Here is a 26,499-nt window from a genome sequence, read left to right as displayed (position 1 = left end):
CCGGGTTTGATTCCAGTCAAGGGCATGTACCTTGGTTGCGGGCACATCCCCAGTAGGGGGTGTGCAGGAGGCAGCTCATCGATGTTTCTCTCTCATCGATGTTTCTAACTCTCTATCCCTCTCCCTTCCTCTCTGTAAAAAATCAATAAAATATATTTTTTTAAAATAAAAATTCCTAGTTATACAGTGGTTTTGTCAATAATATTCAATACAGTTTAGCATTTTGTATGTATGTGTGCATGTCTATATATATTTGTGTATGTGTGTGTGTGTGTGTGTGTATAGGAATTCAATTATTTTCCTACATTACTGATCACATAGTTTAAGATAATCATATGTCCAACCATGTAACAAGATTTACTCATCATTTCAGGCCATCTAATACAATCAGGAAAAACATATCACTACGACTGACAACTATGTTTCTCATCCTTACTCAGTATTTGCATTTTCAATTTTGTTTGATACTTGTTTTTATGATATGGGTGGGGGACCTCAAATAATTGTGCACACACTGTTAAAGACAGTGTTGCTGAAATGAAACAGCTGGTTGATAGGCAGCACTACAATGCTGATATGTCTGCACATTGGCAGATAATCATACATTTTAATTTGATCTATAAAAGGCAATTTAAAAGTGTCAATTACACCAAGAAGTACATGCTGCCTAAAAGTCAAACACATGAGATGAGACCAACTATAACTGAGAGCACTCTATAAAAAATGGTGAGGCACAACACAGAAAGGTATTGCCATAATGATAACTATTCAGATTTCCCAAAAGGCTGAAAACCTTACTACCTAGGACTAGAATGTTTTGGTACAGATAGCAGGATACCCCAGAAATCACTAATACCTGACTTCTCATTGTTAAAAATATCCTGGAAGCAGAGAACAATTTTAATATACAAGTTTATAAATATTACATATATTACATTTCAGCTCTTTTGAGTTATTAAAAGTTAACTCCCCCCCCCCCAAAAAAAGTTAACTCCACTTTCAAAAAATGGAACAGAGAGCTTACATCTGGAATTAAGTGAAAGGCAAAATGGCACACACTCTTGATGTAGATAAATATAAAGAACCCCATTTAGTAAACATAATCCTAACTGTACCTAAAAGAAAAGTTAGATCTCACAGAGGAAATAATACACTTCAGAGACCATCCTACATTAGTTCCTTTAAAAAAAATTTTAAAATAGAAAAAGACAAAGGATTAGGCATTACTAAGAAGGCAACAAGGGGAAAAATTTTCTACCTTATCACATTCTTATAAAAAAAAATTTTATACCTTAAAATAAACAAAATGAAACCAAAGACAACACAGGAAGGAAAAAAACACACTGAAGTCAAAAGAAAGGGAGAACCATGACATTTAGATTGAATGGACATTTAATGAGCACTGAATGCATGTATCAACAGCGTTCAGGGTACAAATTAGGTTCTAGACTAGACAGATGAAGAAATTTAGGATGGGAGTACAAGGAGCCCAAGAAAAGAGTCTAAGCTAGAGTCTGAAAAAAATGTTGATAAGGTGAGCATGGATATGCTTGCAAAGTAATAAAATACAAAACCTTGAAAAGGTAAGGTTGGTATTAAAAAACAATATGAGCCCTAACCGGTTTGGCTCAATAGATAGAGCGTTGGCCTTCGGACTGAAGGGTCCCAGGTTCGATTCTGGTCATGGACATGTACCTTGGTTGTGGGCACCTCCCCAGTAGGGAGTGTGCAGGAAGCAGCTGAATCGATGTTCCTCTCTCAACGATGTTTCTAACCCTCTCTCCCTCTCCCTTCCTCTCTGCAAAAAAATCAATAAAATTTATTTTTAAAAACACACAACATGAAACTATTTCATACTGTGAGTAGCAAACTAAACTGTGGCCTATTAAAGTTTTATGCTTCTCATGAACTATCACAGCACCTAGGACACAGTAGCTGCTCAAAAGGGACTTAGAGGGGGAAGGAAAAGGCATAAATAGAACATGCTCATTTTTCTTCTACAGGCAGTACACGCTGAAAACAAAACAAATTTTTTTCAGTATATTAATAGCTAGCGAATCTGTCGGTCAACGCCTGACAGAACAGAACAGTGGATTCAATAGGTACTGTGATCCACTGCACCAAATCACAGCCTAGTGTGCTTCCTGCAAAACCAAGCATGGAGGTAGGGGGCGGGGACGAGTTTATATTTAAGAGCTAAATTACATGGTACAGACTAATAGTGCTCCTGAAGCAGAGAGCTAGACCAGAATGACTGGCATAAGAAAGAAAAGGAAGGCTTCAAAAAAGAGACTAGGCCTTAGCTGGTAAGGGTCCTGGGTTCAATTCCAGTCAAGGGCACATGCCTGGGTTACAGGCTCGATCCCCAGTAGGGGGCATGCAGGAGGCAGCTGGTCAATGATTCTCTCTCATCATTGATGTTTTTATCTCTCTCTCCCTCTCCCTTCCTTCTGAAATCAATAAAAATATATTGGGGAGGAGGCTAGGATACAAGAACTGGAGAGAGAAAGACAAAAAAGAAGATGTAAGTGCAAATTTTTAAATGCTAGATAGTCTCACTTTAAAGCGCCTACTCACTCCCTTCAATTTCAAAATGTAGAGAATTATTTCTAGGCATCTCTTTTTATCTTTGAAATAAATGGCTGAACCCCATAAGGTTTACTTTAGCATTTAAATGGGGCATTCATATTTAAAAACCAAACTCAATTTCTACCTTCCTCTCACCTAAACTTCCTTTTTTCTTCCTGGTTCCACCTGCCACTCAGGCTCAAAACCTTAGATTAGCCCGGCCGGTGTTGCTCAGTGGTTGAGCTTCAACCCATGAGCCAGCAGGTCACAACTGATTCTCCATCAGGGCACATGCACAGATTTCGACTCAATTCCCAGTATAGGGCCTGCAGGAGGTGGTGGATCAATGATTCTCTCTATCACTGATGCTTCTCTATCTCCCTTCCTCTCTAAAATCAATAAAAAATCACATTAAAAAAACACACACCTCAGATTAACCTTTGTATTTCCAGTTCCTCTATCACACTCTGCCAGACTCCATCCATTCTATGTACCAAGTCCTGGAAATTTCTTTCTTCAGGAATTCTGGGCAGGAGTTCCTTTCATATCTCTACCACCCATAGAGAGGTGCCTATTTCATCAGATCTTAATCTTAACTAGTCTTGCCAAACTTCACCCCCCACTCCAACCAACTTAAATGCTTCTAACAATTGGTCTCTGATAATGCCTCTCCCTGTTCAAAAAGCCCCTCCCAACCCAAGTCATTCAATACTTTCCCCTGGTCTACTACTTTCCCTGGTATCCATGACTATAGAAAACTTATTCCAACTTAACCTTCATTCTTTTACCTCATTTCTCCCCACCCTGATCCTCCACAGTTCCCACAATGCCTCTTGTCATCTCACTCCTCTGCACTTTTGTTCTTACCAACTACTTCTCCTGGCACCCCCTCCTACCTTCCTACTACCCACATTCAGTCTCTACTGAAACTTCCCACACGTTAGAAGAGGCTCCCTGTCTCAAGTCTTACTCCTTCTTGTCTGTACCTCAATCAGCACTTGGCCTATATACAGAAAGAAGCTCCTTAACTTACGTTGGGGTTATTAAGTTGAAAATATTGTAAGTCAAAAATGCATTTAATACATCTACCCTACTAAACATCATAGCTTTAGCCTAGCCTACCTTAACCATGCTCTCAAGACTTACATCCAGTGTTTACCCTAAGTGCTGGCACGGCTGAGAGGAGCTGGGGCTTGCTGCGTTGTCCAGCATCATGTATCGTACCATGTATCACCAGCCCAGAGAAGATTAAAATTTAAAACTTAAAGTATGGTTTCTATTGAATGCATATCATCTGTACACCATCGTAAAGTCAGAAAATCGTAAGTCAAACCACTATAAGTTGGGAACTGTCTGTATATGGTCTTGCATTACAAGGATTGTTTGTGTTTGTTAAAAACAAGCCTGTCTCATCCCTAACTAGAGCTTGAGAATGATTGCTTGTCCTCTGTAACTCTCAAAAGACAGCCTGGTTCCACATATAATTGGTGATTAACTACTATGTGACCAGATGCTCTCAAGTTCACTGAAATACCTCTCCTCCCCAAGCAGTTCTTTCCAAGGGTTCCTTCTCTTCCCATTTCTCTGAACTGCTAATACTTGTACCAACCAGAAACACTGTTATATATTGAGCCATGGTCTTGGTTTTTGCCCCTCTCAAATGTAAAAGTCTGATCTCGTTATGCCACTGAAGTTTCTTGAAGACTCGGTTTCTTATATGCTTTGAGTATCCTTACAGTATTAAGCAGATAGATCCCTGGTCACAGAATGGTATTTCATATACACCAGTAATAAATACATCTAAAGAGTCAAAGCGTCTCAAATAAAACAGTGCTTAACACTGATTAAAGGCACAGACCTTCAAAATAACAAATATACTTTGTCTTACAGATTTTAAAGCCAGTTCACAACTATTATCTATTTAATTCCCATAACTCTGTGATATAAGTTATCAGTTTACTGAAAAGGAAACAGGCTAGGCAAGATTGTAGAACCAGCCCTGGCCAGTGTTGCTCGATGGTTAGCGTCCACCCATCACCAAAGGGTCCTGGGTTTGATTCCCAGTCAAGGGCATGTACCTGGGTTGCAGGCTCACTCTCCGCCCCCTTGGGGTGTGTTCAGAAGGCAACCAGTCCATTTTCTCTCTCCCCCTCCCTCCCTTCCACTTTCTCTGAAAAGCAATAGAAAAAATATCCTCGGGCGAGGATTAACAACAACAAAAAGATTATAGAACCAGTAAATGGCAGAGCAAGCACTCAAACTCACATCTCCTGAGCTCAAGGACAAAAGTGTGTTTTACTGCAGACTCATCTTATCTCCTTAATTGGCCTCCAAGCTCCCAGAGGACTGAGGCCTTTTTTTAAAAAAAAATAAGTCTCTCCCAAATAGAAAAAATAATAATAAGTCTCTCCTTATGTCCACCCAAATGTCTTTATATATCCGTAAGACAGTAAATCTATATGAATTCCACAAATATTGAAAACGTATCAAAGTAACACACGGTGCTCTAGTATAAAAAGAAATTACTATTAAGGCCTTAATTTTAAGTGGAGAAAGGCTTTGGTAATATAAGCCTTACTATGAACTCCCCAAACAATGTTCCCAAAAAACTGTGAGCTCCGCTGAGCAATCACCAAACCCAAATAAGGTGAAAGCATATTTCTAAAAGCTTCAAGTCCTGCCGGAGACTCTAGTCCCTATTCTTTTTTTATTGATTTTTTACAGAGAGGAAGGGAGAGGGATAGAGAGTTAGAAACATCGATGAGAGAGAAACATCGATCAGCTGCCTCCTGCACACTCCCTACTGGGGATGTGCCCGCAACCAAGGTATATGCCCTTGACCGGAATAGAACCTGGGACCTTTCAGTCCGAAGGCCGACGCTCTATCCACTGAGCCAAACCAGTTAGGGCCCTATTCTTGAGGCATCAGGCTAGCACCTAAACTAAGAGGAAGGCCAGAGTTTCTGCCACTCTCCTACAAATTATTGGAGCTTTCTAAGAAACGCCCAGTTAGAGATCATCTCCTGGTATCTACCAACGTGCGGGAGTTACATGGAGTACCACAGGGCTCCAAGTACATACCTCAGAGTCAGGGCCCTCCACAACTCTCCCCTAAACTGCCTTTTTGGGGTGATTTTCAAATATTTTACAAATGAATAGGCAGGACACCAAATAAAAACAAGTCAGTTTTAATACCCCAAGTGAATAGTTTGCTACAACTCCATTTTCACCATCCTAATAGCTAAGAGAATAAAACATGAAAACAATGGAAATTTGTCTATTAGCTGTAGTATGATACTATCACAGCAGTGCTGGCATGTTTCCCCTGTTATTATCTGAAGTTATAAACTACTTAAAAGATAAAATAACCTCAGGAAAATAATTTTATCATGTCAAGTACTGAAGTGATGCCAAATAAGTTCCCAAAGGTAACATGAATCAAGTTGTTTTCTCTAGTCTTCAGATTGTCATACTAACAATTCAGTATTTGAATTATACAAACATTATAGTGAAGAAGCAAGGCAAAAACTGAGAAATAAACGTTGGACTGGTCAAGAAAACATCTCAGAGATGTTTTGATGTAACTGCCATTGATGTAATTCATATGATGTAACAATGATAATACAAGAATGGGCAGTAGTAGGTTTACAGGTGTGAGTACTCAAAAGTTTATTCTGCTATTTATTGTATTATTTTCCATACAAATAACTGTAAACCTACTTTTGCCCACCCCTGTATATATCTATAATAGACCCCTATCCCTTTTGTCTTGGGTGGAAATTGTTCTTTCTAGAACTCTGTCCTCTAGTTGATCAACAAGGGATCACATGATCATACATCTACTGACACATGGTAAGCACAGACCAGGATGGCCAATGGACTCCATGCCCTAGCCCCAGGTACTGATTCAGGGAGAGGCTTATATGACCCAAACAAGACAAGAAGGGTATTTCCTGGTAATTTTGTTGGAAGTGCAGACAAAAGGCATGCTCCTGTCTTTGGGGACCCTAGCAGCAAGGACGACATGAGCTCCTCTGCACATCTTTACCTCCATATGGAGAAAGCTCCTTGGAGAAAAAACCAACCATGGAAAGCACAGCTGAGAGGAGGAGAACACAAGTCCTGTCTTTATGACATCCTTTGTGCCCCTGAAGCCAGCCTGGCTTAACCTCAGCCTAGTTATGAGTCAACAAATTCCATTTTAATTTAAAGGATTCTGCCATCTGCAACCAAAAGAATCACAGGTAACATACTAGTGTGGATGAGTAAGGTGTCTAATAACAAAGAATTATCTTCGAAATGAGCCTGGAAAGGAATGGCTGACCAAGTTAAATCTGCTTCTAAACCCACTAGAAACACCAACAATGACCTCTTCTCACCATCTAAAATAGCTCAAGTAGTTTGGTTGCTAGTCTATTCTCCTCTTAGAGTATTTGAACAATGGCTACTGTTACCACCCAAACTCTGCTGGCCTACTTATTTGCTACTTTTCAGGTTAGATATTAAACTAGATATCGAATTTTATTCAATTCAAAACTTAGTCATTATTCTCATAACAGTATCCTTTATACCAATCACAGAAATAAAAAAAAATGTGACCACCATAATTTGTTTTTTCTTTCATGCTTAATTGCTTACTTACCTACTCATTTGCCACCCTCATATTACTTTAAATAAAGAAAAAGAAAAAAGTAACAGTTCTTCTGCAAATAGTAACTAAATTATCTTTGATTCACCAAAGAAATAAAGATAGAGGATCGTGGTTTAAAAGAGTTTTACTACCGGGATTCAGACCACACACCACACAAAAAGGAATTTTAGATAGTTCCCACAAATATAGCTGTCTCTGCCAACGTGCAAATTGGGATGATACTAAGCCTAAATCACAGTAAAAATCAAAGTAAAAATAATGACAAATTATTATTTACCTGAATGCTCTTAAAAGTTTTTCTGGAAATAAGCATCTTTGTGAGGTAGCCAATTAAGTGGTCAATGAATAAGAAGAGGGGAGGTTTTACTGGGTATCCTTTTTGTCATTTGAATTCATATCATTTGAATGAACTATTTACTCCAAAAAGATAAAATTTAAATTTAGAAAATCCTTAAGAATCACTTTCAGAAACGACATTAGAACTCCCTTTAATAATAGCCTAAAACTAATACATAATAAAAAATACTGTACAGCCCAGCAGGCATGGTTCAGTGGGTGAGCCTCAACCTATGAACCAGGTCTCGGTTTGATTCCCAATCAGGGCGCATACCCAGGTTGTGGGCTCTATCCCCAGTGTGGGGTGTGCAGGAGGCAGCCAATTGATGATTCTTTCTCATCACTGATGTTTCTATCTCTCTCTCCCTCTTCTTCCTCTCTGAAATCAATAAAAATATATATTTTTTAAAATGCTGTACAGATTTTACTCTTACAAAGGTTGTAATTTTCCCAAGTACACTTTAAACATGTCATAAAACTCTGTCTATTCTTCTTTCACCAAATGTGAATTTAGAATATCAGCAACACAAGCTATATAATTCTTTCCTGTTGTCCCTTCCACCACAAATGAAAATATATAAATATATTTGCCAATAGAAAAAAGTGCTAAAAAACATAAAATCACAAATCAAACCACCAAAATTTATGCATACTATTTATCTGTCAATCAATGGTTGTCCAAAGTGTGGTTCCCATACCATTGATGTGAATGGTGCTTTTACCTGTACGTAAAATATTTTTAATAGCTATGAATTTATTTTTAATATGTAGTTTATTATACCAAACACACCAAACCTGTGACTTCACAAATATCACTGCCTAGAATGAGGACAAACCTACTTAAGTTAAATCACGAATCCATCTGAAAAATAAGAGTGCATATGTGAGTGAGGTTTGAGAAGCACCAGTGCATTATCCAAATTAGACCAAAAGCACAGTAAGAATGATCAAACGGCACCTACTGAACCTTAAATTAGACCAAACTTCATTACCAGGCGGGTACAACTCAATGGCAACAGTGCTCTCCTCGTCCCTCAAAGTTGGGGAAGTTAAGATAACCTAAAGTTTAATTAAAATGATTAAGGAAAAGAATCAGGGCTCAGTACAATCCTTGAACTTGTGGCAAATTAAGCCAAAAAAATGATAGTCCTTTTCCAGACCAACACTATCTATACATCTTCAGCCACCAGTAAACATTAAGCCCTGGACTCGATCTTCATTAGCCCTTCTTTGCTTTTGCTTTATCTCTCATGACCAAAACCAAACGCAGCAGACCCTCCCCAGGATTCCCAGCCTACTCCACCTCCGTTCCCCTTCACAGGCAACCATCTAGGTCTGCTCGTTGTCCCATACGAACATTTCTACTCCTACCCCCACTAGGGTTGCAAGTTGCTTCTTCCCAGGAGCTCAAACGTGATGCTGAGTCCAGAAAGAGATGTTGTTCAGACTCCCTGCCCACGGACTAGCACTTACTCTCATCTGAAAGCCACATGGGAAAGGAAGGTGTAGAATAACGAAGGAGAGAAGGAAGGCAGGAGGACAGAAGCTCCAGGAGGGCCACTGCCCTCATCTCAGCCGCCACAAGCACCTGCATTGCACCCCAGCTGCCATACCTTCCTCTACGTAAATTTCTGTCCAGCCTAGGATTTGAAAAGGCCCCCGCCCCAACATCCAGAATAAGCCTATTAAGTAAAGTCCATGACATCCTGATCAGAAGGAATCATCACTGTGACCGTTTTCATGAAAGCACAGACAGATCTTTAATGTTTCTTTAAAACAACAACAAGCAAACAAACAAAAAACCTTCTCAACCAGCTACCACAAGTTAACTCTGCAAAGTGTCTGCCTCCAGGGCCTAGGGGCAATACTGAAATAACCCAGACAAAACGCCTTCTCTAGAAAACGTGTTTGCTAAAAAGAAAACAAGTAAAAACTCGATTAAGGCAAATAACCAAAAACTTCTTCCACAATTTGCTTCAGGGAGAACGATGTGCCTGTTCTCCCCCAGTCTCCGCACTGGCTGCACTGGGAGGGCGGACCAGTTTAATTCAGCTAATTCTATAGGAATCATGTCAGCGCGAAGAGCTCCTTCCACGTAACAGTCCAATTATGAAGTTGCAGGGGCCACTGTTTAACCCACAGCTAAGAATAACACTCGACTTTCTCATTTAAAAAAAAAAAAAAAAGGGAAAGAAGAAGTGAGTCCCCAGCCAAGGATGGGGAGCAGGGACAGGAAAAGGGCCCAACGCAATTCGCCCCTTGGGGCGGGGCAGGGGGCGCCACCCCGGGGCGCAGCAGCTCGCAGGTGCGGCGGGCCGACCCCACGCGCGCGCGGAACATGGCTGAAGCACGAGGCTCCGGGGTGGGCTTCTGCACGGACTCGCGCTCGCTCTCAACTAGCAACCAGGTCGGGCAGGTTCCAGGCAAAGCGGCCGCGATGAGGAGGCAAAGTCACAGGGGAGGCGGGGAACGAACTCCGAGGGCACCCCTCCCGCCCCGCCGGGGCCTGGGGGCGCGGGCGGTGGGCCGGGCCGGGCCCCGCGCGCCCACCGGGGCCGCCCTACCGTGGCTCTGCAGGATCTCGTGCTTGAGGCCGCCCGTGTAGTCGATGAGCTCCTCCAGGCCGCGCTCGCACAGCTGCCCGTAGCCCGAGAACTTGTGCAGCACCTTCTCCAGCTCGCGCTCCACGGTCACGCACTGATCCATCTCGGAGGCGGCGGCGGCGGCGGCGGCGGCGCTCGGCTCCCCGGCGCCCGGGCGTCCACAGCCGTTCGACCCGGGCCCGGCCGAGGCCGCGTCCTCCTCCTCGTCCCCCAGGCGGGCGGCGCGGGCGGCTGAGGCGGCGGGCACGCTAGCCCCGGCGCCGGGGAAGCCCCGCGAAGCCCGTGCCCGGCTGCCCCATGGCGCACGGCCTCTGGCGCGTCGCAACCGCGCCGGCTCGCTGCCCCACCCGGCCCCGCGTCTCCGGTCCCCCCGCTCGCCGCGTTCGGCTACCCGCCGATTGTTTTTGTTTTCACGGGAACCGGCCGATGACCTGGTTCTCCTGGGCGGCACCAAAAGCCGCCGACCCGAGATGGGGAGGGGTGGCGGGGGGATGAGGGGAGAAGCCACCCCAGCGAGGGAAGGAGGCGGCGCGGACCGTACCAAGAGCACCCGCGAGGGGGAGCAGCCCGGCGAGCGAGGGCCGAGGGAGGCGGCGGGCGTCCGCTCGCGCCGCCGCTCTCCAGGTGAGGGCCGTCCCACGCGGGAGGCGGGCGCGGGAGGGGGCGCGGGTGGAGCCGGGACCCAATTGGTCCGAGGAGCTACCTAGGGAACTTTGGGGACAGCCCCGGCGCTCTGACAGCGCTGCCACTACGCGCTTCGTAAACAAGAGGGTGGAAACCGTCCCCAACCCCTCCTCCCAGAAACCGGGCGAACGAGCCTATGGGAGCGAGGAATACGGAAGGAACCAACGTCCTCCAATCCCGGACCGAGGCGTAAACCTCCAGCCAATCCAGGTCGAGGGGCCAAACCAAGAGTCCTGCTGTTGGAGGGGGTGACCTGGAGAGCAAAGCGGAAAGCCAGCGGTTCCTGCAAAGCCGTGCGATAAAACCAGACAGACGTGAAAGGGGCTGTTTTCCCTGGGAGTTCTTCCTAGCCATCCGTCAGTCCATCTCCCTGTCACTCGGGGGTACTGTCATTTCCGGAGTTTTGGAAGACGAACTCTCCGCCGCGGTCGGAAAACCAAGCCAGGCCGGACAGGGGGCGCCCTACCAGAATTAAAGGCGGGGTGACTCGGGGGGCCGTGGCCGGAGCTACCTGCCCGGGAAGACCAGGCGCGGTGCTCCCTTGCCACCTGCGACACCACTAGGTCCCATTCTGCACCCCCCGCCCCCAGCCCCCGCGGGCCTCTGCCCTTTGGCCCCCGTCCTGGAACCTTTCCTGATGGGTTGCCTCACCCCCTCGCCATGCACCCGCAGCTTCGCGGAATGTAAACTCGTCCAAAAGCCGGACAGCCTGGCCTCTGCCTCTTAGGTGGCTTATTCCATTGAATGGGATCGACTTCCCCCTTTGTGTAACTCCTTCCCCTGATTTGATGTCGTCTCCAACCTCCCCTTGCTCGCTACGCTTCATTCAGTTGCACCAGCCTTAACGTGGACTCAGTAGCCCAGCGAGGACTGCCTCGGGCCTCTGAGCTCTCACCCTTTTCCTTGGCCTGGGAAACTTCCACCGTTCCCCTCCTGAAGTTCTCAGCTCACTTGTCCCCGCTCAGAGGGTCCTTCCCTGACCCCACTAACATAGCTTTTACTGTCTCGCACACCCTCCTCCATTGCTGCATCATATTTATTATAATACTAGAGGCCCGATGCACGAAATTCAGCCCGGAAAGACATCTGGTTTAATTAGCATATTACGCTTTTATTATTATAGATAAGTTATATCACTAATTTTTTAAAAAATATTTTTATTGATATTTTTACAGAGAGGAAGGAAGAGGGATAGAGAGTTAGAAACATCCATGAGAGAAACATTGATCAGCTGCCTCCTGCACACCTCCTACTGGGGATGTGCCTGCAACCAAGGTACATGCCCTTGACTGGAATCAAACCTGGGAGCCTTCAATCCGCAGGCGGACGCTCTATCCACTGAGCCAAACCGATTAGGGCTATATCACTAATTTTATTATTTTCTCGCCGCTTATTAAATCTGAAGTGATCTGATTCATTTATTCGCTTGCTTTTTTTTTTTTTCTGTCTGTGCCTCATCCATAAAAGCTCCATGAAAGCAGGCCCCTTGACTGTCTTATTCTGTGCCCAGAACAGAGTTTGGCAGCATAGTAGGCAATCTTTTTTATTTAATTATGACAAAACCTTTTTGAGCTCCAACTTCCATTTTTATAATTGGAATTAATAATACTTCATTAGATTCTTAGGAAAATTAAGTGAGATAACATATATAAACTAGAGGCCCAGTGCATGAATTCGTGCACCAGTGGGGTCCCTCGGCCTGGCCTGTGGGATCTGGCCGAATCCAGCTCTCCAACATCCCCCAAGGGGTCCTGGATTGCAAGAGGGCGCAGACCAGGCTGAGGGACCCCACCGGTACATAATCGGAGCCGGGGAGGAACGCAGGAGGTTGGCCAACCTGGGGAGGGACTGCGGGAAGGCTCCAGGGCATGTCTGGCCCTTTTGTTCAGTCCCAATCAGTGGACCCCAGCAGTAACTTAAACTACGGGTTGGAGTGTCTGCCTCCTGGTTGTCAGTGCACGTCATAGCGAGCAGTTGAGCAGCCTTAGCATATCATTAGCGTATTACGCTTTGATTGGTTGAAAGGCCAACTGGTTGACCGGACACTTAGCATATTAGGCTTTTATTATATAGGATGCCCATAATAAGCACATGATAGTCACAGGATAAATGGTGGTGGTGGTGGTGGTTGTTAATGATTGTAAGTCCCCATTTAGCCTTCTTAGATAGATGGTTCTATCCCAAGGTTATATCTTCAGCCTTCTCTTTTCCCTTTACCTGCTGTCCTGGGAGAAAAAAATTACAACTGACCCTCTCCAGCCCTGATCTGCCTCATAAACTCCAACTTCACATTCCCTCCAACCAGCAGACATCATCATCTAGAGGACTGGTTACCTCCAATCAACATGCCAAAAGCAGAATTTGTATTTCCCCTCCAAAACCAACTGTCCTCCACTTGACGCCTCAGTTTTTGTCAGCATTGCCTTAACTCTCCAGGTTTCTCTGACACTTCTTCATCCTCATCTTTAACTTACCTACCTATAGGATTCTTGAAAACCTTTTCTCTATCAGATTGCTCAACTCCACTAAACTCTTTCCATTGCCACCCATCTACATCCTTTCCAATATCTCTTTGCTAAGTCAGCTGCCTTAATTCACCCCAGAATCGTAGGTGTTCCCAGGATTCTGTCCTCATGAGTATCCCTAGAGATAGATTGTCTCGCTCCCTTTTTCATTCACCCTTCCTCTGTAGTCAGACATCAAGTTCTATTGAGTGTAACTTCCTAATGTCTTAAGTGGGGCTTTTTAATTTCTACCTCCTCACCTTGATTAGTACCTTTGACATGTCTCCAAGATTATAATCGCTTCACTTATCTGCCTTTGATCTCTTACCCTTACAGGGCCAACAAATGAATCTTCATTTCCCTGAAAAGGTTGTTATAATAATTAGAGTCCTGGCCAGTGTGGCTCAGTTGGTTGCAGCCTCGTCCCACCACTGGAAGGTCATGGGTTTGATTTCCAGTCAGAGCACATACCTAGGTTGAGAGTGGTTGGGGCGTGTACCAGAGGCAACCGAGTGATGTTTCTCTCCCCCCTCTCTCTCTCTTTCTTTCTCTCTCTGCCATCTTCCCTCTCTAGAATCAATTAAAAATAATAATTGCATGAGATAATACATGTAAGCCACTCAATAATGCCTGGCACATGGTGAGAACTATTATTATTCACTGATCAGAAATAATTATACAAATACCATTGTTATCTTGTACTTATGAAAATACCATTGTTATGTTGTACATATGAAACTAATGTTATATGTCAATTATACCTCAGTTTTTTAAGAAAAAGAAGTAACCAATGACTTCCCATCCTAGCTCTCAGATGTATGGTCTGTACAAGTGTAACAACCCATCACAATTCCTCATCCAAACACTGGGCACTTTCACACACCCGTGTCCAAACACTCATACGTTCAGTGTGAATTGAGCATAATTCATTTAGGCTTTTTCTTCTCCTGGATTTCTTTTCTTTATTAGCTATTCAAAGCCTCCCCTTTCTTAAAGTAACAGGAAAAGTCCTACCTCCAATTTTATACCTCCTAGAGCTTGGCCTGCACTCTTCGGCATGGTAATTACTAATTATATATAGCTATTCAAATTAAATTAAAAAATTCAATACCTCAGTCATACTAACCATATTTCAAGTACTCAGGAACCACATGTGGCCAGTGGCTGCTGTGCCAATCAGCACAGAAGGAACATTTCCATCATGGTACAAAGTTCTATTAAACAGTGCGGACCTACGCCATGACCACACAGTCAAGTTAGCAGCCAGCCCTTGGACTGCTCCTAGGACTTCTCTATGTTAAGTCATTTACCGCCGAGGGGAACACTGCCCCTCTATTTTTTGTTAACTTTTTAAATATTTACCTTAGCTCGATTCGATTGTTAGCTCCTAGGTCAGGGCTGACTTTTCTTTTTTTACCCCCATGATCTAATTAGCGTAGAAAACATGTTAAAGGAAAGAGAATAGACAAGTAAGAGAAGGGGCCTCACACTTAACTGAGGGGAGAAAAAAGTACCTGTCTGGCCAGAGATCTTTGTGTTCCCTCCTTCACTTGTGCTGGCCTTTTCTACCCAGTGCATAATTGCTTCAAGCCTAAACCTTGATTTGTCAGAGAAGGTCTCTTGAAACAAGAGGGGGGTATTTAGTTTTCAGAACAACTATAAATGATATTGTTATGATCGTCTTTCAGTACACAACGAAAAAGAATTTGCACACACAACACAGACAAACACCACTCCAATGGACTCCTGCCCACATTCTGTTCAACCTGGAGAACCTTTCATTTGCAATCATTCTGGACCTTGCTCTGGTCTTCCCTCCACTCCAGATTCAATCCTCTGTAACATTTAAATAAACATTTTTAAAAGGGAGACCAAAATACATATTCACTGTAAAAAAAAAAAAAAAAAACTTAGAAAATGAAAAAAATTAAAAAACATAAAAAACCAAATCATAATCCCATGAAATCCCAAAACCCAGGAAGAAACTCAGTTTTAACATTTAGGATGAATTTCCAGAGTTTTTCCTGTATCTATACATATTTATCCATATGTGCATTTTTATAAAAGATTGCTCTCATTATATATAACTATTTTGTAAACTGTTTTTGATGTCCAAACAAAATTAACAACAAAATTTATAGAGCTTCTTTTGACATCTTTTTGAAATGTTTAATAGCCATTACACATAACTATACCTTAGCACACCCTTATTCAATATATCTTATGTATTTTTTCTTATTTAGTTATTTACTTAGTTATTTAGTTACTTACTAGAGGCCCGGTGCACGGATTTGTACCACGGAGGGTGCCTCGGCCTAGCCTGCAGGGATCGGGCTGAAACTGGCTCTCTGACATCCCCTGAGGGGTCCCGGATTGCGAGAGGGCACAGGCCAGGCCGAGGGACCCCACTGCTGCATGATCAGGGCCAGGAGGGACCTCAGGAGGGCTCCAGGGCATGTCCGGCCCATCTCACCCAGTCCCAAATGGCCAGACCCCAGCCACAAGCTAACCTACCAGTTGGAGCATCTGCCCCCTGGTGGTCAGCATGCATCATAATGACTGGTAGAACAGTTGAATGAACAGTTGGACACTTAGCATATTAGGCTTTTATTATATAGGATTACTTAGTTACTTATCTTTTCATCCTTACCCAAGGAGTGAGGATTTTTTTTTCTGTTAATTTTTAGTGAGAGTGGAAGGGAGCGGGAGGGGTAAAAAGAGAGACTGAGAAAGAAACATTGATGTGAGAGAGACACATCGATTGGTTGTCTCCCACATGCACCCCAACTAGGGCCAGGGATCCATCCGACCTGCAACCCAAGTACACACCCTTGACCTGGAATCAAACCCAAGAACCTCCTGTGGACAACCCGGTGCTCTAACCACTAAGCACACCAGCCAGGGCTCATTTTGATTTATTTTTAGAATCCTGAAACTAGACAGAGGCAAGATAGAAAATGTCAAAATGTCATCTTTTTAGATTTGAGAATTTATAAAATATTGCTTTGGAAATGTACTTTTATGCTAAATACACTTTCAAATAAGGGGAAGAAAGACTATATTTATAATTACAATTGTAAAAAAAGACCATGTGGAGCCCTAACTGGTTTGGCTCAGTGGGAAGGGTCCTGGGTTTGATTGTGGTTGAGGGCACGTACCTCAGTTACAGGCTCCTCCCCAACTTGAGCCCTGGTAAGGGGTGTGCAGGAGACAACCAATCGATGTGTTTCTCTCACATCGATGTTTCTGTCTTTCCCTCTCACTTCCACTCTCTTTAAAATCAATGGGGAAATATCCTTGGGTGAGGATTAAAAAAAGAAAAGAAAAGACCTTGCTAAGTTACTGACTATTCCAGCTGACAGCCAGTATAAAAGCAAGGATCAACTGACAAAATGTGTTATTATGAAATATTGAATTATAAAAATACCACTCCTTATTTTTCAAATTAAACTTTATTTTCAAGCCAATAAAATAAAATCTCCACATGAGACATTTCTAGAAATTGCTACTAAAATCAGTTAAGAAATGGTTGAAAACACAACTACTACCAAAAAAATATTAAAGTGAATGTTTTCTGCTTCTTTTATAGCTCCTGTGTGGTTTGGGGCAAATGGCCACTTAAATGACTGTTCGATGACCAGCTGAATGACACTTGCCCCCATTAAGACCTACTAATAGGAGTTGGATAGGCAGTGTTGACAACAATGCCTTTTCTTCTACATCTACCGCCCCCTTCCTACAGCGGCACTAGTGTAGGATCGTCTTTACTGGTAGACAGCCTCTCTCTCTCACCAGCAGAGCCCTGCCGGTGTGGCCTTCACACCTGAAGGCCAGGCACTTCCAGTTGGCTGCCTACCAGTAAAGCACTTCCCTCATCGATGGTGTCCAGCCTGCAGGGGGCATTGACACCCTTGGGCCCACTCCCTCCGGTTTGATTGGTCTGAATCTATTTCTTCCTGGAGTCTGGGTGTTGTTGTGTACTTTGTTTTCTGCTTACTCCTTGGTGTGCTTTACCAGGTATAGCAGGAAGGGCACTAGCACTGTAACGCCAAAGTAATTCATTCAACCTCGCCCAGCCTCAGTTTCCTTATCTATAAAATGAGAGGCTTGAAACAGATGACCTTCCAGTCCCTTCCGGTTAAAATTACAGAGATGCCAGTGTTTATTAAGCAACGTGTGAGGTGCTGCGCAACCAAACAGGAATGGACAGGTGCACACCCCCTGCTTCTGAAAGCTTGGAGCCTGAATCATTACTTCCTCATCATGGAAATGCAATGGGGATTTATTTTTTTTGGTTTTGTTTATATTTAAGAATAATAATAACAGCTACCATTTATTGAGCCAGGCACTTTGCTTTAAATGTGTGATTCTCCGAAAGAATCTTTTAAAGTAAATATTGTTATCCCCATTTTACAGATGAAGAAATTGAGGCATAGAAGGGTTAAGTAATTTTTCCAAGGTTACACAACTTAGACATGGTGGAGTTGGAACTTGAATTTGAATCTATCTGATTTCAAAACCCATAAAATACTGTACCTCAAAAAGACAAAATTATGCTCCACGATTATTTGTCAAGCATGGGATTGCTAATAGAACAAATGCTCATTCGCCCTAGGTAGTGTGGTTTGGTGATAGGAGCCCAGGGCTAAAATTCACAAAATCATAGCACTTCTACTGACCAGCTTTTCAACCTTAGGCAAGAACCTTAACCAATCAGCTCCTTTAAAAAAAAAAAAATACCTACTCCACCTACCTTGCAACAGTGTTGAGAGAAATATATATAATAGTAAATGCATACATTTAGTTAGTAAATTATAGAGAATATGTATATAGAAAGTGCTCTGTAAATCATGAATCCCTATATAAATTTAACATGCCATTATTTCTTTTTATTAGGTATGCATTTGATTTGTCTGTTTACATCATTTACTATGCATCTGTTCAGGGAAGATTCTGGGTTGTAAATTGCTAAAATACAAGAGTCACGACTTTTGACAACCTGGGGGAGACTCCAGGTAGTAAATTAAGCAAGTGTTTAAAAAATGGCTTTCTGAGGAGACTTCACTAACATGAAGTAATTCCATTTCTCCAGCTCATTCCTAAAAACCCTGGACATAGCATGGGAATTTTTTTTACCTGCTAAATATAACCTCTGAGTCATTTGTGGGTCTGCTTCTATTGTTTGTATTTCTTTTAACTTATCAGTCATAGTCACTTGTTGCATCATATGTCTCGTTAAGCATGGGACTATTTTCAAAGCTAGAAAGAGGTTGGGCTACATAGCGATCTTGACACTTGAGAAATGACACTGTGTTAAGTTCCTGGGTTTCTTTATTTTCTGTCGTATCTCAGACTGGAAAAGCCTCAACCCCAAGAAAAGCCTGTTTTCCCTGGCTAAACCATGGCGGGGAAAGGGTGACCTTATAATAGAAAACCTTATTAGCAATATCTGTCTTACTCCAGCCAAACACAGAAAAACAAACAAACAAACAAAAACACCCTACACCCTCTCCCCAGCATGATTTCAGCAGAACTGCACAGGGAGTGATTTTTCCACCCAGTCCCTCTCATCCACGACGGGAGAGGCAGCACCCCAGTGCTTCTGCAGAATGGTTTTGGAAGAGCTGAATGGGGAACTGGCCTTCCATCTTCTGCCTGTCAAAAGCAGGTGAGGCTCCCATTCCCCCAGCAGGTGGGATCAGCAGATTGAACACGGAGCTGAGTTCACACCCCCACTCAGAGGCAACAAGACAATGGGAGCTGATGCTCCACTTTTACTGGGAGGGTGTCCGTGGAACCAGGGGAGAGCTGAACTTCCACCTCACCCATTTGCAACAAGGCAGAGTGATGCAGAGCTCCACTTTTGCCAAAGTGGTTTTGGAATGGACCAGAGAAAATCTAAAACACTCACCCAACAGCCCATGTGTTAAATCTCAACAGGGGGCTGCCTGCTAAAAGAACATGAAGATTAAATGTTATCCAGAGCCTTATAATATACTATCCAAAATGTCCAGGATATAATTTTTAAAATCACTCATTCAAGAACCAGGAAAATCACAGCATGAATGAGAAAAGACACTTGATGGATGCCAACAATGAAATAATCAAATGTTGGAATTATCTGATAATTATGTTAAAGCAATTATCATAAAAAACTTCAGCAATCATTTACAAATTCTCTTGAAACAAATTGAAGGTAAATAATTCAGCAAAGAAATAGAAATTATCAAAAAGAACTAAATGGAAATTAAAGAACTGAAAAAATAGATAAGTAAAATACAATCTTGCTGTATGAGCTCAATAATAGAGTAAAAATAACAGAGATAAAATCAATGAACTTGAAGAACAGATCAATAGAACTTACCAAACCTGAACAACAGAGAAAAAATAGTCTGAAATAAAAGGAACAGAGTCTTAAGGACTGTAGGATTTTTTTAAAAGATAATAATCATATCATTTCAGTCACAGAATGAAAAGAGTATGAAAACATACTCAAAGAAAAATAGCTGAAAACTTCCCTAACTTGGTAAAAATAAATAAATAAATAAACCTACAAATTCAAGAAGTTAAGCAAATCTCAAATAAAACAAACTCAAAGAAATCCACTCCAGGACATATGACAATTAAACTTCTGAAAACTAAAGATCAAGAAAATACCTTGGAAGCAGCCAGAGAGAAATGATACCTTAAAGCAGAACACAAATATGAATTACAGCAGATTTCTCATCTGAACCATGAAGGCCAGAAAGAAGTGGCATAACATTTTTTAAGTACTAAAAGGAAAGAATTGTCAACCGAGTATCCTATGTCCAGTGAAAATAATTTTTTCACTGTCTTTGATTAGGTTTTTATTCAAAATTAGTTGTCCAAAGTGATTTTTTAAATATATATTTTTATTGATTTCAGAGAGGAAGGGAGAGGGAGATAGAAACATCAATGATGAGAATCATTGATTGGCTGCCTCCTGCACACACGCGCGCGCACACACACACACACACACACACACACACACACACACACACCGGGGATGGAGCCTGCAACCTAGGCATGTGCCCTTGACCGGAATTGAACTTGGGACCCTTCAGTCCCCAGGTTGATGCTCTATCCACTGAGCCAAGTCGGCTAGAGCTGTCCTAAGTGATTTGTCTAAATTTAACTTTGTTACAGGCTTTTTTTCTTCTGTGGTGGGTTTCTTTTCTGTGGGCTGGTTTCTTGGTAGCTGTAGCCTTTTTTTCCCACCAAAGGTTTCTTTTGCTTCCTAACACCAACAGCCTTCTTTCCTTTCTTCCCTACCACAGGCTTCTTGCCTGGAACCCCCTTCTCTTCTGATTTGGTGTCTAGGACTGCTGCTTTATCCATCTGGAGCTTGTGGTTCTTGGCCTCTGGAGAACAATGTTTGGCTCATGGTCTTTGCATATGGGTTCAGCTTCAACATGACTCTCAGGTTTTGCAGTGGATTTTTCTTCAGGACTCTGCGGTGAATCTTCTTGCGCGGTGCTCAGAGGGCTCTTTGGGTCTCTGGGGTTTTCAAGATTCTTCTCAGGTCTGTACTGAGCACCTTGTGCATGCGAAGGTTGCAGTTACTCTTGAGGGAGGCAGCTTTCCACCGGGTGCCATACAGACCACCTAACTCGAGGAAAAGCGCTTTCAGTCCAAACACAGAAATGGCTCACATGCCCCTGGGAGCAAGGTTCAAAATGTTCACTTCGCTTACATTAAGCAGACTAATTCCATCACCAAATCTCAGCATCATTTTCTCCTTTCTCAGCTTCCTGTTTTCTATAAAAACCTAATAATATAAGAAACATAAAAACCTGTTGATCATTTTCATATGTTTATTTGAAAACACATTTTTTTATTTAAAAATTAAAAAGAGTTAATTTTAGCCAAACACATGGGAGCAAAATCTCAAATGCTCCCCCAGGGATGTTTCTCGGTTTTTGATGATACCGTTATCCCCGTGTTACAGATAATGCAAGGTCTCTGTGCCGGACGGCTTCTCATTTTGCTTTGCCAGCTCTCATTCGCTGAAAGGCATAGACCTTTTTGATACCATTCCAGGCCTTAAGTTTCTTAAGAAACAAAACAGCCTCTTGGTCTTCTCGTAGCCTTCAACTTTATCTTCAAGTACCAAGAGAAGTCCAGAAACTTCCTCAATATGATGACTGTTAGACATGACCAGCACTGGTAAGGCCAAAGCAGCCAGGGCAGAGCAGATGGCATATCGCTGCTGTGTTGTGTTCATTCTGCATTGCCAATGGCGCCAGGTTTTGGTGCAAATGTGCAGCCCCCACACGCATATGTCCAAAAGCATCCTGGCCAGAACGATGATTTCCCTCACCTCAAACTCTAGGAATTCGAGCCACAGCTCTGCCAGTACCCCAAGACTCAACACTGGTTTGATAACCTGCCAATTCACGTCCAGCATAGGGCTGTCTATTGTTTTTGCACAAGTTGGTGTGAAAGTGACATTTTTGCCAGATGACTCCCTCTTTTCAGAGCACACTGATATCTGTGGCCACACTTCTCTCAAGCTGGTGGCTCCCATAGGAAAAGGGAAAATATCTACTTATATAAAAACCCTGGGTGTAACATCACCTCCAGAAGCACAACCAACCAGAAGGAAGTCAGTCTTGCAGGGATCGTCTTGGAAACGGCTGCACCCTCCCCCAGCTGTTTCCCCGGAGGGCGAGGTTTCAGGCAGGAACCTGCCCTCAGAGCAGAGCGTGGAAATACTGAGTCTGGCCTTCAAACCAGACCCTGACAGTAGGGAGGAGGCAGCCCCATTCCTCACAGAATCTGCTGTTGAAGAGCTTGCTGTCAGTGGCCTGCCAGCCAGGAATCCCATTCACCTGCACCCCAGACCCTGACAGGAGGGAGGAGGGAGCCCCATTCCTCACTGAATCCACAGGTGGCCAGCTTGCTGTCAGGGGCCTGTCAGCTAGGAATCCTATTCACCTGCATATCTGTATAAAGTTTTAATACATTATATTAGAGGTCGTGGTGGTACTGTTTTACCCACAGTGTCTACAGGAATTGCTGCAAATTTACTTCTTGGTGGAAGCACCTTTCATTCCCAATATAAATTACCGATTCCATTAAATCAGTGGTTCTCAACCTTCTGGCCCTTTAAATACAGTTCCTCATGTTGTGACCCCCAACCATAAAATTATTTTCATTGCAACTTCATAACTGTAATTTTGCTACTGTTATGAATCATAATGTAAATATCTGATATGAAGGATGGTCTTAGGCGACCCCTGGGAAAGGGTCGTTCAACCCCCAAAGGGGTCGCGACCCACAGGTTGAGAACCACTGCATTAAATGAAACTTCAATTTCTAGACTCAATATAAAGAGTGAAGTTGCTAAAACTATTAAAAAGGCCCAACTTCCAATTATTGATGAACGCACCATGGCATCCAGTCATGCTATAAACGCCATAGACAGATTACTAAGAGAAATTTGAATGTTGTATTTGGTGGGAAAGTTCTTCTTGGAGGGGATTTTTGACAATGTCTCAGTATTGTACCACATACTATGTGATCAGCCATAGTTCAAATGAGTTTAAAGTACTGCAATGTTTGGGGATGTTTCAGAAAGTTGTCTTTTACAAGAAATGTGAGATCAGAGGATTCTGCTTATAGTGGATGGTTAGTAAAACTTGGAGATGGCAAACTTGATAGCAGTTTTCATTTAGAAATGGATATTATTGAAATCTCCTGTGAAATGATTTGTAATGGATCTATTATTGAAGCTACCTTTGGAAATACTATATCTATAGATAATATAAAAAATATATCTAAACGTGCAATTCTTTGTCCAAAAAATGAGCATGTTCAAAAATTAAATGAAGAAATTTTGGATATACTCGGAGGAGATTTTCACACATATTTGAGTGATGATTCCATTGATTCCACAGATGATGCTGAAAAGGAACATTTTCCGGTCGAATTTCTTTTTTTTTTTTTTTTTTAATATATTTTATTGATTTTTTACAGAGAGGAAGGGAGAGAGAGATAGAGAGCTAGAAACATCCATGAGAGAGAAACATCGACCAGCTGCCTCCTGCACATCCCCCACTGGGGATGTGCCCGCAACCCAGGTACATGCCCTTGACCGGAATCGAACCCGGGACCCTTCAGTCCGCAGGTCGACGCTCCATCCACTGAGCCAAACCGGTTTCGGCCCAATTGAATTTCTTAATAGTATTACTCCTTCGGGAATGCCGTGTCATAAATTAAAATTGGAAGTGGGTGCAATCTTCATGCTATTGAGAAATTTCAATAGTAAATGGGGTCTTTGTAATGGTACCAGATTTATTATCAAAAGATTACGACCTAACATTATTGAAGCTGAAGTATTAACAGGATCTGCAGAGGGAGAGGCTGTTCTGATTCCAAGAATTGATTTGTCCCCATCTGACACTGGCCTCCTATTTAAATTGATTTGATGACAGTTTCCCGTGATGCCAGCATTTGTGATGACTATTAACAAATCACAAGGACAAAGTTTAGACAGAGTAGGCTTATTCCTACCTGAACCTGTTTTTGCACATGGTCAGTTATATGTTGCTTTCTCTTGAGTTTGAAGAGCATGTGACGTTACAGTTAAAGTTCTAAATACTTCATCACATGGGAAATTAGTCAAGCACTCTGAAAGTGTTTTCACTCTTAATGTGGTGTACAGGGAGATATTAGAATAAGTTTAATCACTTTATCAGTCATTGTTTGCATCACTGTTGTTTTTATATCATGTTTTTGTTGTTTTTATATGATGTTTTTGTTGTTTTCATATCATGTTTTTGTCGTTTTTATATCATGCCTCTGTTGTTGTTACATCCTTTTGTTACTGTTTATTTATTAATAAATTTATATATTATTTTCATTAAGTAGTAAAACAAAATTTTTAAAAAATGTATATATTGCCGAAACCGGTTTGGCTCAGTGGATAGAGCGTCGGCCTGCGGACTGGAAGGTCCCAGGTTCGATTCCGGTCAAGGGCATGTACCTGGGTTGCGGGCACATCCCCAGTAGGGGATGTGCAGGAGGCAGCTGATCGATGTTTCTCTCTCATCGATGTTTCTGACTCTCTATCTCTCTCCTTTCCTCTCTGTATAAAATCAATAAAATATATTTAAAAAAATAAAATAAATAAATAAATAAATAAAATAAAAAATAAAAAATGTATATATTATTTTCATATACATTTTACTAATTTCCTTTCATCTCTCATACTTCTATTATAGAGAAAAGGCAAATAGCAATATTAAAATATCTCCACTAATTAATTCCCTTTTAATGTGCACGAATTTTGTGCAATGGGCTACTAGTTCTTGAATAATGAAAATGAGGTCAAGATATCCCCAGATGAAGGAAAACTAAGAGAATTTCTCACAAGCAGACCTACCAGAAACAATGTTTTCTAACAGAAAGAAAATAATAAAAGAAGGAAACTTGTAACATCAAGAAGAAAGAAATAACATAATAACCAAAAATATTAGTGTATATAATACAGTTTCCTTCTCCTCTTGAATTTTCTAAATTTCTAAATTAACAGTGAAAGCAAGAATTATAACAATGTTGTATGTAGAGTAAGTATGTTGACATAAGAATGTCCATACCTGTAGAGAATTTTTATAAAACTTTATTTGAATAAACAGAGGATACACATGGAAGCAAGATCTCAACAGATTGAGATAATTGCTACCAAGAATATGACAGTTGTCAGCTTCTTTTGTGCATTTGAAATTAAGGAGGGAGTATATGGAAGATTACAGGAAAGTGAGAGAAAGCAAGGCAGGGATCTGATTTCAGAAAGGTTAAGATTATGTTCTCTCTTGAAGGTGGTCAGGCTTTAGTAAGAGGGCTCTGAAAAGAAGCATTTCAAAGGTGTGTTAACCTAGATGTGCAGAAACAATGGACAGGGTTTGCATAAGGCAAAGATAAGCCTTTTACTAAAGAAGTTATACTAGTATACCTGGGGCATGACTACCCACCATGACCTGCTCAATTAGGAATTTATGATCAAATCACCCTGTGAGGTTACTTTCCATAGAGCCACTTCTATATTATACTAGAGGCCCAGTGCATGAAATTTGTGAACGTGGGGAGAAGGTAGGGTCCCTCAGCCTGGCCTGCACCCTCTCACAATCTGGGACCTCTGGCTTCTAACCACTCTGCCTGCCTGATCATGCCCCTAACTGCTTACTCCCCCGAGCCAGCCTGATCTCACCCCTAACTGCTTGTTCCCCCACTCTTGCCCCTAACTGCTTGCTCCCCCGGGCCAGCCTGATCTCACCCCTAACTGCTTGCTCCTCCACCAGCCTGATCACCACTAATTGCTTGCTCCCCTGTCGGCCTGATCTCCCCTAACTGCCTCTTCCTTGGCCCTGCCACCATGGCTTTGTCCGGAAGGAAGTCAGTCGTTCGGAAGATGTCCAGTCAATCCAGTCTAATTAGCATATTACCCTTTTATTAATATAGATTATAAACAGAGAGAACAAGATGTAAATGAAGGTAAGATTTCTATACTTAACTTGAACTAGTAAAATGGTGACTCGAGTTGATTGCGACAAGTATACATAATGTAATACCTAGAGCAACCACTAAAAAAAACTATACAAGGGTAAAATTTGGAAATACTATGGATAAGGGGGAAATGGTGAGTTACTGTTCAAGAAGTACAGGTTTTATGTTTGGGACAATGAAAAAGTTCGGGAAATGGATAGTGGAGATGGTTGCACAACATTTTTAATGTATTTATTCCCACTGATTTGTACACTTAAAATGGTTAAAGCCCAGCCAGCATGGCTCAGTGGTTGAGCATCAACCTATGAACCAGGAGGTCACAGTTCAATTCCCAATCAAGGCACATGCCTGGGTTGCAGCTTGATCCCAGTATGGGGCATGCAGGAGGCAGCCAATCAATTATTCTCTCTCATCATTGATGTTTCCAGCTTTCTCTCTCCCTCTTCCTTCCTCTCTGAAGTCAATAAAAAAAATATATTTTTAAAAAGGTTAAAATGGTAAATTTTATGTTATGTATATTTTACCAAAAATTTTAAAATCCTATATAATAAAACCCTAATATGCAAATCAACCGAACAGCAGAACAACTGGTTGCTATGATGTGCACTGACCACCAGGGGGCTGA

The 26,499-nt window shown here is 42.2% G+C and overlaps 1 protein-coding gene and 1 pseudogene across 1 annotated transcript in view; both read right to left on the bottom strand.

Moving 5' to 3' along the window:
• The window catches only part of RMND5A (required for meiotic nuclear division 5 homolog A), a 66,656-nt gene extending 56,001 nt beyond the window's left edge, over nt 1–10,655 (bottom strand). Inside the window, exon 1 of the mRNA XM_070429654.1 lies at nt 10,120–10,655. Within this exon, the coding sequence (XP_070285755.1) occupies nt 10,120–10,261 (142 nt within the window). The 5' untranslated portion in view covers nt 10,262–10,655. The remainder of the gene's footprint in view (nt 1–10,119) is intronic.
• A 9,772-nt stretch (nt 10,656–20,427) lies between these two features.
• On the bottom strand, nt 20,428–23,942 carry LOC139019250 (large ribosomal subunit protein uL4-like; annotated as a pseudogene).
• Nucleotides 23,943–26,499: the final 2,557 nt, after the last annotated feature.

The sequence above is a fragment of the Myotis yumanensis genome, unplaced genomic scaffold, assembly GCF_028538775.1.
Source record: "Myotis yumanensis isolate MYYU_CA2020_CCGP unplaced genomic scaffold, mMyoYum1.0.hap1 SCAF_11, whole genome shotgun sequence".
NCBI classification, from domain to species: domain Eukaryota; kingdom Metazoa; phylum Chordata; class Mammalia; order Chiroptera; family Vespertilionidae; genus Myotis; species Myotis yumanensis.
Note: the sequence above shows the minus strand (reverse complement) of the source record. Positions and strands in the feature narration are given on the sequence as shown.